This window comes from Protopterus annectens, chromosome 1.part2, assembly GCF_019279795.1.
Source record: "Protopterus annectens isolate FY-2018-M chromosome 1.part2, PAN1.0, whole genome shotgun sequence".
In the NCBI taxonomy this organism is placed as follows: Eukaryota; Metazoa; Chordata; order Ceratodontiformes; family Protopteridae; genus Protopterus; species Protopterus annectens.
The window spans coordinates 483,492,201-483,504,733 of record NC_056727.1 but is presented as its reverse complement, the minus strand read 5'-3'; the positions used below and the strand labels follow the sequence as shown (position 1 = coordinate 483,504,733).

At 40.6% G+C, this 12,533-nt stretch overlaps 1 protein-coding gene across 1 annotated transcript in view; it reads right to left on the bottom strand.

Annotated features, from left to right (window-relative positions):
• Positions 1–4,422: 4,422 nt before the first annotated feature.
• XRN2 (5'-3' exoribonuclease 2) overlaps positions 4,423–12,533 on the bottom strand; it is a 2,388,435-nt gene continuing 2,380,324 nt past the window's right edge. The window contains exons 29-30 of the mRNA XM_044057168.1: positions 5,956–6,118; positions 4,423–5,328 (exon numbers count right to left, since the gene is read on the bottom strand). Coding sequence (XP_043913103.1) covers positions 5,266–5,328; positions 5,956–6,118 — 226 coding nt within the window. The 3' untranslated portion in view covers positions 4,423–5,265. The remainder of the gene's footprint in view (positions 5,329–5,955; positions 6,119–12,533) is intronic.

Sequence of the window (12,533 nt, the reverse complement as noted above, 5' to 3'; positions counted from 1 at the left end):
CAACATCTAGACTGCCCACTTTCAGAAAAAAAAAGTACATGACTAGGTATAACCCTCTACATCTACAGCTTCCAGAACACACTTGAAGAGCAGCTCAGCAAGTTTCCCAGTTTGTTCATGTTCATTTCCCAAAGATGCAAAATGCTGAGGAAGTCCTGCCTATTTATGGCCTGCTGTCAGAAAACCACCACCTACCTCCACAGGAGTACAACCTTGTGTTGTTTAGCTTATTCACCACAAATTAACCTGCTTTGTCTGATCAGATGATGACATATCCTATAAATAGCTGTTTTCAAGGCCATCAGGACCAGGATGACTACACTTAGTTCCAACTGTCCAATGTGAAGCTTCCTTTCCACAGAAGAGGGGATTACAATCCCTGTAGTGGGAGCTTAGACAAGACACCTTGCTTACGGGTCCAGAGAAACTTATAAAAATCTGCAAGAGGAATAACAATGGAGAGGGTCTGGTGGCTTGCTGCTAAAGTTCTCTAGTCAGTCAGTGAGGTCTTAATTGAATTGATGGGGAGGTGCAGAGATGGCACACATGAGACTGCACACTGCCGGGTCATTTCCAGGGAATTCTAGTACAAGGACACTACAAGCCAAGCATGCATTCACACCTGCAAACCTTAAGCAATCACAACCAACACCATGGTAAACTATGGGCACTAGGGCAAGTCTAAACTGAAATTAAGACATTTCCAACAGAACTTACAAAAACTGATGTTCTAAGAAGCATTCAGTGACAATTCATGTGACCTACAGAAGCATGGGCTACAGCCCTTGGGCAATGACCATCTGAAACCAATGCAAACGATGTGCTGCTCAAGATACTCAATGAGACACAACATGGCTATCTCCCCTCAGAAGCAGGAGGAGGTAATGCTAACAACCTTTAACTCTATTCCATAAAACAGATTTTAACAGCCCCTACGGGTGGTGTACGGTGTTTGCAGCATTCCCATGGTGTGGCCAAGAATGGCTCATCTCCAGAATGAACTTGCCCCTGGTGATGGTTCTCTAGGCTAGGGCAATCACACAAAATAGCCCCTCTCACTAAAGACCGTCCCAAGCCAGAGCCAAGACTACAAAGGGCCAGCTGGAGGATAACCCTCTTTGGCAACTTTGCCAGCACTGGAGGGAGGCAGCAAAACTGCGACTCATTAAACCTTCCATGTATGCTAAAAAAAAAAAAAAGCTACTTCCTCTTACTGGATTGGCCAAGCTTAAAAAAAAGTGGAGGTGGAAGGTGACACAAAGCATAAGCCTTCCACATAGATAAGCACCTCATTCCTTTACAGCACACTTGCAAGGAGGTCATCAGTCGGCCTGGATGAAGTAGCACTTCCCCAAACAGGACATCCAGGGTCTTGTTCCTGAGCTCCTAATACAAGGAAAATGTACAACTCTGTAAAGTAAACTTACTATAACAGATGCTCAAATGATCACTGCTGCAGTAGGTTTAGCTATATGGGTTTATCTGACTAATGGTTTCACAACTGGCCAGTTTCCTGAGCTTAAGGACACTTTCCACACATTCAATTACAAGTTAAAGTAGAGCTGAAGAAAGACACTTGGGAACCAAGCCTTTCAGAGCTTTTATGCCAACTGAGAGGGAAGCTAGATTCCTGAAAGGCAGCAAATGCTATAGGGAAAAAAAAAAAAAAACAGCCCACATCCAGGGAACAAAAAAGCATGCAAAAATGAGGAGGGAGGGAGTGGCTATTGCAGAAGTATGATCAGACATCTACTGCAATGGTAAGTTTACTTACACAACTATACTATGTTCATCATCTGAAAACTACTGCAGCTTCCTTAGCTATATGGGCTGACTACCACATCCTTAAATTTGACTGGGAAGAGGAGGAGAAAGGGTAAGTATGCAGTATCCCATGGAGAAAGGTTTTAGGAAAGACTGTCCCAAGCCCTATAGAAGGAATATAACTTGTAAAAGTATGTACAGAGGTTTCAAATAGAACATGTAAATTTTTCTAAAACAACATGAATATACCAAGGATCCACCTTCTAGGAGGTTTGGTAAGCAACACACTAACTTAAGCTACAATGAAAAGGGAAAATCCATGGGCAGACATGATGAAATGAACAAGCGTACCTTGACAGACGAGCAAGAAGACAGCGCATAAAAACGTAAAAGACTGAAGAACTTTATACATCCCCTCGGCCTTTGCAGGGGTAAGTTGGCTGACTATTAGGAAAACTGGAGGTAGTAACACAAATCATTCAAAATTAACAGAACTGGAGGAAAAGGTGAAGGATCTGAAAATTCCTTATGCAACAAGTTCATAGTATTTTTTGAGGGACTGAGAAACCTCTGTGCTCTCTCACTGAAAACACTGCCACATTCTGGAAACAGACTCAAAGAAAATCCTGCAGGGACAATCACAAACTGATGAGTCTGAATCAGAAATCAATCAGAGGGGGAAAACCCTGTATCGGTCCCTTTATCTTCCTGTTCAGATTCAGAATCAGGGAAACTTTTCAAAAAACAGGTATCCGCTTCTCTATTACCAGAAACTGCTTTACAAGAAGGATCAACAGCCTGAACTAAACCCTGATGCACCCCCAGTAAACTACTCCATTCACACAAATTTCAGAAGTAGACATGTTTAGTTTTCTGTTTGCTTTTGACAGAAACAATGGGGCCAAAACCATTAATGGCAACAGCAGCTTCCCCAGGGATGGGCACAACATTCTGACAAAGCAAGCAAGTCTCCCTGCTCCCTCTTGAAGGACTGGCAACAGTGTCATTCCCTTTCCCCCTGAGGGAATCCCAACAGCTGTAGAGGAAGTGGCTGACCCCTAGTGCATAGTGGCTGTAGGTACCACATCAGAGGGATCCTGAGTAAGATATGAGTGGTCTAATTGAAGCACAACTAATGGCCACAGCAGTCACCCACCTGCAGCTGCCAAATTGCTAACCTGCTGTGGTGGCAAAAGGTATTTGACCAACTTCCTTTTTGTGGCTGGAAGGACCAATGTGACAGATCATATGTTCCATGGTGAAGATAAAAATGGTGCATCTTTCCCCAGGAAAAGTAAACAGCAAAACTACTAAAAATGTAATGTCTAGGTCACTTTTTCACATAAAAACACAGTAAAAAGCACTTTGAAACACATTCTGAGCCCCAAAGAACAAAACAAACAATTTCTCCACAGAAAAAAAAAAGTTTTTCAAATGCATTACAAAAACTTTTAAACGGACAGGAAAAACAGCACACTTAAAAGTACAATAATCACTAGTAACAGTCCTTTAAAAGAAACTCTCAGCTTTAAAACAATTTTTAAAATGGAATGTCCCCCCCCAAAAGGGAACTTATTTACCCAGCAAAACTGCAACACGTTGACTGTCAAATTCCCGAAAGCCTCAGAGAAGCATACACTCTTCAGCATCAGGGAAGATGGGCTTGGTGCTCAAACCTAAATTTGTATTCAGCTCAAGATGACTGACTGGTCTGGGTGCACGAAAGTTGTCCTGAAGCTTAGAAAGCTGACTGGCGTTATATCCTTGGCAGGACATAACCCATATAGCTAACATGCTGCAGCAGTAGTGAAGGACAAGCTCAGAGTCTGCAGGATCCGGAAGAAGGGTGGAAAGACAAATGAACTCCGTTACCTTTCAGAGGGCTACTCACGAGAAGCCTGCCCTTCTGGCAATGCCTTGACTTCGACCTTCAGTTGTGTGGAAGACTCACCTTCTGCCACTCTCCCAAAAGGAATTCTTAAAGGCCTCAATTTATTACTATTAAGGTAAAGTTTTTTCAATGGCTCCTTTGAGAGAGAGGACTGAACAGTGGACAACTGTGGCATTTATCTGAATCAAACAACCTAAGACAATAAAGGTATTGCTAAAGAAGGTGCTGGTTGGTGATTTGACAGCCACACAAACTGTATACAGATGTTCAGGCATTAAAATGGAACAAAACTTCAATGGTAACAATACCACAATCTGAAATGTACATGCAAAAAATAACTGACAGGGGAGGGACTGCACTCATGCAGCTGCCACATGACATCACACAATATAAGTAAAGGCATGAGCAAATCTGAAACAGGATTTTCCAAGTTTTGCCCAAATTCTGATTGGTTAAGAATACAAATTGAGGGAAAAGCTCATTAGGAAGGTCCTGGATGTTAGATCAAACTTTCCAAGTACATCACCCTCCTCACCACCATAAATATTTTAACTTACTGAATCCTAAAGGGAACACTAATGCTTAGAGGTATTGAAGCATCAGCTTTTGATAAAACTTGCACCACACACAATATACAGTAAACTACTTAATTTCAGGAAAGATGTTCTTAAAAAATGCATCATAACTTTTGTCTTACATTTTTTCAACAGTTTTAACAAAATCTTCAGATGATCTGAGGTACAAAAATAGCAAATCCACTGACCGTGTTACAGTGATGCCTAAAGTAATGTTTATTAAAAAAAAACATCACAGGTATACACAGCATATTTGCCTCTGAAATCATTTTAAAAGCATCAAAAGGTACATCCGATTGTGCAGGTGGCAGTGTTTAACAATAAGTCAATTATCCAGCAGCATAAAGTAATCCATGTATATTATGCCGAACAGCATAATTTGCCAACAAATCAATAAATGCACATCAAAATTATGTCAAACCACAGTTTCACTGTGGAACCTTTTGGTATACACCATTCATGAATTAACCTCTAAATAAGCAGTTACACAATGCTCAGGCAAACATCTGTATACTACATGCTAATTATTATGAAATCACATCACTGTAGTGGCCCCCCCCGAAAATCCAGCAATTAATTGTAAGCACATGGTGTCAGGAAAATATTTCAGACGAATGGCTAGTATAATTCACTGAAATTATAAAAATTAGCTGCAAGTGATGTACTGCACGAGTCTAGAAAAATGCAGTTATGCTTGGGGAATATAACTGAAGGTGGAGTCCATTTCAATGAATCAAAAAGTCTGTGGAAAACAGGAAACGAAATTCACTTTTAATAGCCTATACAATATAGACTACACATGTAACATACTTAATCTTGTTATGGTTTACAATGGACTGACTTCTATTAAAGTTAGTCATCCAATAAAAATAAATGGCAATGCAAAATTTTTAACTAAGAACCACCACAAAATACATAAACATTTTTTGCCATTAAAAAAGACCTGCAAATTTGTTAAACTTCTAAAAACAGATGACATTAAAAATGACAGACACTATAAGGTGACGACACAGCGTAGCAAGGCTCCTCTGAATTCTAGTTCCAGTTGTACCTTCCAGAAGGAGGTGGCAAAGGATAGTGTCTCCCAGAGTTATAACCCTGTAGGGGAAACAAAGCCGGTTAATGCAAACAAGACAGTTAAACAGCAAAATTACACACTTGGCAAACTAGCGAATTAAAGATAGTGTTTACATGTGCTTTTTAGACGCATCAAAACGTTCTGCGAGCTTATGGCTTGAAGAGATGCAGGGTGCAATAAGCCAAAACAAATACTAGCAAAGACATTATTTACTAAACAAATCACTATTAATGACTGTCCAGAATCTTGAAACTGAAAACAACTCCATTTCAGAACTACTTATCTGTAGTACACAATTCTCGTAAAAGCAAAGAATAAATTAATCAGTATAAGATCGCTTTACTGCAAAGTAACAGATTCATTCATATCTTATGAGTGTAAACTGCCACTAACAGAACAGCACACAGCATTCTTACGTTAATTAAAAAGTTACAATGCACAGTTAAAAAAGCCAATGATCTTGCATAATAATGCAGGTATGCAACATCCTCCTAGCATGAACGAGTTGTTTTCAAAACTGTAAAGATCACAAATTTGCATAAACTGACAAGTGAAAGAAAACCGTATGCACCTAATCTAGGAAAATGATAGTGTAACTCACTGTTCTAATTCTGCTCCTATATCATATGCACTTCCGTGCTTAATACCTGTCTCGATCTGTCTGCATGGTCCCGTTGATCATCTCGATCCCACTGATCATCATGTCTCCTACTGTAACTGCTGGCGCCACTATATCCTAGTCTTTGCTGGTATGCAGATATCAAGGACTGTGCCATCCGATTCCAAGATGGAGCATCCTCAAGATAATTTCTAAGCAGAAGGGAAAAAACAACATTTCTGAGACTAAAAACAGTACAAGCCTCTTGGACATGAAATTCTGTGACTAATAGCAAACACATTTTTTTCTGTTTTATACACAAACCAAAAAAGTCCTGAAAAATAAATGATTTATGCATTTTCATCTGCAGTGCAATACTGTTTAACATTACGGCACACACAAATGCAAATTTCTTCAATTCCTTAAAAATCAAATTAGGAAAAAAAATCACAAATATGGCAAAAGGCAGAGATAATCTGCTCATAACCATCCCAAGACTTTAAATACTGTTTAAAGAAGACAAAACAAATGTAGAAAAAAAACCTTCATCTGCCAAGTGTCTGGACTCTCTGGAAAACTATTCTTTCTAGTTAATTGCAGTTTGCAAATGAATTCTTACTGCAGAGTATGCTGCATCTAGGGTAAGGGGGCTTTGCTGTTGTTTTCCCATTCATTATTCTACTTAATGTCAGAAGGTCTGATCAGGAAGAAACCTTTTCATGTCCTATTGATGCAGTTTTCAATTGCCCATGGTGACCTAGCAACACTAGCAACATAAGCACTAATTGGCATGGACTGACTGACATTTGGTGTACAGTTTATATGGGAACACATTCAGCGGCATTATAACAGTTACAAATCTCTACAACAGTTTTCTTTACTAATACATACAAATATAAATTAAAAATAGATAAACAAATGACCTACAAAAACATCTTCAGAATATTAAAATAATTGCCCTTTATGATTCTAATGTCCTTTGTGTTTTTCACCTCATACTACACTCTGGTATTTCTGAATATAGTAAATAAATTACATACTTAAAGTATATGAAAAATGACACATTTTCACAAATACCACAAAAAGGAGAATGCCAAAGTACGACTGCAACACTGTTGTAGAATCATTAAATGCAAATGTAATGGTTAGGAAAAAAATGTCTGAAAAATATTAAAATGGATACTCTGTCTTGGGGGACAGGAGAAAAGTCTGTAATTGTACTAGTGAATGCTTCCACCTTGAAATTTTATCTTGCAAGCGTCCGAGAATATAATTTTGATAACTTCTCATGCCTTTTGAACAAGTATCCAAGGTTTTATGCATTTCACTCATAGGATTCCTGCAATATATCCTTACTTGTGTGAAACAGTTAAGAGGATAAGCATCCTCTTTACTTAACATTTAGTAAGCCAAAAATTATTACATTGGAAAAAGAAATAATGGTTATTTACTAAATACAGATTACAATTAGTGGAAGGTACTTGATGACAATAAAAAGCACATTACATATTGAAATTAAAGGAAAACTCTGCCCTTTCCTACAGTTTAACTCTATCTTTAGGTTTCTTTCCTCCCTACAATATGCTTCCAGCACTGTGTAGGTACCAGAAACCAAGGGAAAGCCCACCTACTTTTTTTAAGCTCAACTTCTCACACACTTTGCAGAAGAATGCGTCTCCACCTGCATGATACATCATAGACACAGTCAAATCTGTAGTTTACCCTGTTAGGTACTGCTGTCAGTCTAAGATGGGCAACTAATCCTGCTGTCAGGAGCACAACAGCTAATGCAGTGGATATAAAAAGTGTACACACCCGTTAAAATGCCAGGTTTTTGTGATGTAAAAAAATCAGACCACAATAAATCACTTTTCCCACCTTTAATGTGACCTATAACCTGTACAATTCAATTGGGAAAAAAATCTGTTAGGGGAAAAAAATAAAAAATGTACAATAAGCCGGTTGCATAAGTGTGCACACCCTCAAGCTAATACTTTGTTGAAGCACCTTTTGATTTAATTACAGCATTCAGTTTTCTTGGGTAAGAGTATCAGCAGGGCACATCTTGACTTGGCAATTTGCCCACTCTTCCTTGCAAAAGCAGTCCCATTCTGTCAGACTGGGAGGGCTTCTCAACTCTTCATGTCATCCCTACAGATTTTCTATTGGATTTAAGTGTGGTCTCTGGCTGGGCCATTCCAAAACTAACTTTCTTCTGATGAAGCCATTCTTTTGTTGATTTGGATGCATGCTTGAGGTCATTGTCGTGTTGAAAGGTGAAATTCATCTTCAGCTTTCTAGAAGACGCCTGCAGGTTTTGGGCCAAAAGTTACTGGTATTTGGAACCGTTCATAATGCCCTCCACCTTGACTAAAGCCCCAGTGCCAGCTGAAGAAAAGCAACCACAAAGCATACTGCCACCACCATGCTTCACCGTGGGGATTGTGTTCTTTTGTTGATGCACTGCTGTTTTTGCGCCAACTGTACCTTTTGGAATTGTGGCCAAAAAGTTCAACCTTGGTCTCAAAGCACAACACATTTTCCCACGTTTTTGGAAAACTTGATGTATTGTTTTGCAAATTTTATCTGGGCCAAGATGTTTTTCTTTGTAAGAAAAGGCTTCATCTTGCAACCCTACCCCATAGCCCAGACATATGGATAATACGGGAGATTGTTGTCACATGTAGTACACAACCAGTACTTGCCAGAAATTCCTGTAGCTCCTTCAGTGTTGCTGTAGGGCTCTTGGCAGCCTCCCTGACCATTTGTCTAGTCTTTTCATCAATTTTGGAGGGACGTTCATTTCTTTGCAATATCACTGTTGTCCCATATTTTCTCCACTTTTTGAAGACTGTCTTCACTGTGTTCCATAGTATATCCAATGCTGTGGAATTTTTTTGTACCCTTCTGACTGATAATGAGATCCCTCTGATGCTTTGCTGTAGCAGGCAACTGAGTAAATGTCAAGAAAATCCTACTAGGACAGCTGAACTGATGGCAGGTGTCTACCCAAGACTGAATGCTGTTAATTAAATCAAAAGGTGCTTCAACAAAGTATTAGTTTAAGGGTGTGCACACCAATGCAACCAGCTTATTGTACGTTTTTTAGTTTTTACATTTTTCCCCTAACAGATTTGTTTTTCAATTGAATTTTACAGGTTATATGTTACATTAAAGGTGGGAAAAGTTTTGAAATGACATTGTGGTCACATTTTTTATATCACAAAAATCTGGTATTTTAACAGGGGTGTGTACACTTTTTATACCCACTGCATATAAAAAGCTGTGGAACGGTTTTCCACTTTTATTGCAGAGAGGTGAACTTAACACTCCCCTTTCATAGCAAAACAAAGAAATCAGGTTTAAAGGCAACTGTCACCTCTGACAAATTTAGATAAGCAGCACAGTGTTGAAATGCTAAACTTTAAATGGTTATTTATCATGGTTTATACATTAAGATGTACTTAATGTTAAAATACTTAAACGTAGTATCAAAGATTTCTGTGACATTTAGAGAAGTCAGAAAATATTTTTTTCTTGAAAAGTACCAACACATTTACCATTTTCAAGCCCCCCCCCCCCCAAACAGGACAGAACTGCAAGGGGTCAACACATCCCTTAGAGCTGACCCAGAAGTCAGGGACTTAGGGACACACACAGATAGTAATCTGGACTTTGATTATCACGTGTCTACAGTGGTGAGGAAATCATTCTATGTTGTACAACTTATAAACAAAGGTATGGCATCTAAGTCCAAGGAAGTCATTGTTCCACTGTACTTGGCATTCATCAGATCTATCATTGAGTACAATGCCCCTTTTGATATATACCTAACCAGGCATATCCAACAAATGAACATCTACAAAGGTGGTTCCTTACTAAAAGAATACAGGGCATAAGTAATATGTCTTATGCAGACCACCTGAAGGCCTTATCCCTGTATTCTGTCTCCTACAGGCTTTTGCAGGGAGATCTATGCCTGGCATACAGGGCATTTTCCGACCCCACTCTGATGGACTTCCTGCATATCCATAAAACAAACTGCACCAGCATTACCCGTTCTAAAGACTTGAACCTTGCTTGTGATATAAATAGGACCTGCTGGAGAGAGAGGTATGTATCCCAAAGACTACCACGTCTATGGAACAGACTCCCCATCCATGTGAAGCAGAGTTCCTCCCTAACCCAATTCAAATCCAACTTGGACAATTGTATGGGAAACCGGAAATTCATCCCTGGTTTGGTACCTATGTCTCTAATGGACAGAGGTAACTTATAAATGGTTCATCTCCCAGGCCCATGCTTACACTTATCAAGGGTATCAGAACTTGTCAGAGATTTGGGATGCATGCCTAGATTTAAAAAGGCTCTTATCATTAGCCTAGTAAACACCTGAGAGAGACAAGTGACAACCCTATTAACTAGGTGCACTGACACTGTTCATAAAAAGATATTTTATGCTTTTCTGTGACATCCTTCCAGAGAGGGATGCATATCTGATGCAAACAGATCCATGGTAAGATATTCCCACTGACAGAGTCAGTCCTTACATTAAATGCATGTACATTTTGTAGTCCACAGAGGAAATGTGACCACTGACGGCAACCATAATATACAGCTGCATTTACTTCAACATATACTTCTCATGTGCTTTTGCATTAAAAACATTAAGGAAACTGGTAGTACTTAACTGTGTTTAAATCTGCGCACACACAGTCATAGGAGGTTACTAGGGTATTGGTCCTGAGGCCCATATAAGCCTAGCCAAGAGTTTAGCCCATGTTTAGACAAGTCAGCCCCTGATGCTCCTGTCCAAAAGGGACACGGGGTGGAATCCCAGGGGTATAGTTTCTGTTTCTCATCCAGTTATCCAGGTTGTGCTTAAAAAGGGGTAAAGAGGTACTCTGACACGGAGAGGCAGTCTGTTCCATAAATGGGAGTCTCTGGGACACAAATCTGTCCCGCCAACAAGTCCTGTTGATGTCACAGACAAGGTTGAGGCTGCGTGTGTGAGATACTCGAGTGGCGCTCGACTTGCGGATATGCAGCAGTCCCATCAAGGTGGGGTCCGTGATCACCTTGTATGCCAGAGGTCACCTCTGAGATGCCTGTATGAAACTGAGTAGAGACCATTAGCCTGTGTATGGCAGATGTTTTGAGGCCTTGGATTCTTCTGGTGAGGAACCTCTGAGGTCTTTCCAGATGCTGCATGTGCTTTGTGAGGTATATGCCGAAAGGGGCATTGTACTCAATAATGAGCCTTATAAAGGAAGAATACAGGGATGTTATGACCTTCTTGCCCCTGGATGAGATACTCTTACTTATGAGGTGGGCCATGTAGAAGGCTTTCTGTACAACGGAAACAAACTCTTGGTCAAAAGTCAGATTGCTATCAACCTGGGTGCCCAAATCCCTCATGACTTGATTGCGTGCTTAGGATGTTATTAATGTGATAACTTGTGGGGATGTCACTCTCCCCAAAGGGGATGATGCATTTTTTGGTATTCCATCTGAGGTCATGTTTCTGGCACCAGTCATTTGTCTGAGTGAGACCTTCTTGGAGGAGGTCTACATCACTAGGGGAATTGAGGACAGCACCCAGTTTGCAGTCATCTGAAAACTTGGTCGGCCATAGCCCACTGGTTTTGGCCTGCACCTCAGAAAAGTACATCTCAAACAACAGAGGCCCCAACACCAAACCCTAGGGTACGCTGCTTGTTTGTACTGCTTGAGGTGACTTCCTCTATTTTGACCAGATGGGTCTACCAGTGAGTCAGTTTGCTACTCATCTGGTAACATACAGATTGATGCCTAGATGAGAGTAACTATTATGCCCAAGCGGGGAATAGTGTGAAAGACTTTGGCCAGGTCAAGGCAGGCGGTGTGCACAGTCTTACCTTCATCCATGGCTTTGGTGACCGTCTCAAAGAAGTCGACCAAATTTAGCAGACATGACTCCTCTTGACGAAGCCAAACTGTTTGGGATAGTGTTTGAAGGTTGCCAGTGTCCTTGTTAATGAGGTCCATGATAATCCGTTCCATGGCCTTGCAGAACAGGCTTGTTAGGCTGAGTCTATAATTTCCCATATCAGGACCTGATGCAGAAGGGGTCAGGCCTACCTGCATATGAGCCTGCAAAAAAAAACACCAGCTGCTACAAATTGGCAGGTCTAATACTCCCAACTGAGACAGAGAAGCTAATGAGGAAGGCTTGGAAGCCTGCCTAAAAGGATCAGAGAACTGGGCCCAGGCCCAAATCTGAGAGGATCGGACCCAGGGTGGAGATGGCAAAGACTCCAGGGAACATAGGAGGAAAATGGAGTGAATCCTGCCCGAGGACGACACTCTTAACAGAACAGGGCTAGAGCTGTTGTGTGTTGGGGAAGGGGCCTTTCCCACAGTTAGTGCCACAAGAGAATGAGTCTGAGTCTTCAGAGCTGAAGATGGTGGTGACTCAGCCGGAGCAGATCTTTGGCTCTTCTGATCTGGGTGGTTAGAAGCAGACAGCCACGTGCTTGTAATACCCTTTAGACAATTTGGGGTCCTTAGCCTCCTCCTCCTGACCTCATTTACTTTTATCGCCTTACTAGCTGAAACAAATTAGGAGGAGGAAGAATTACTGGTGGT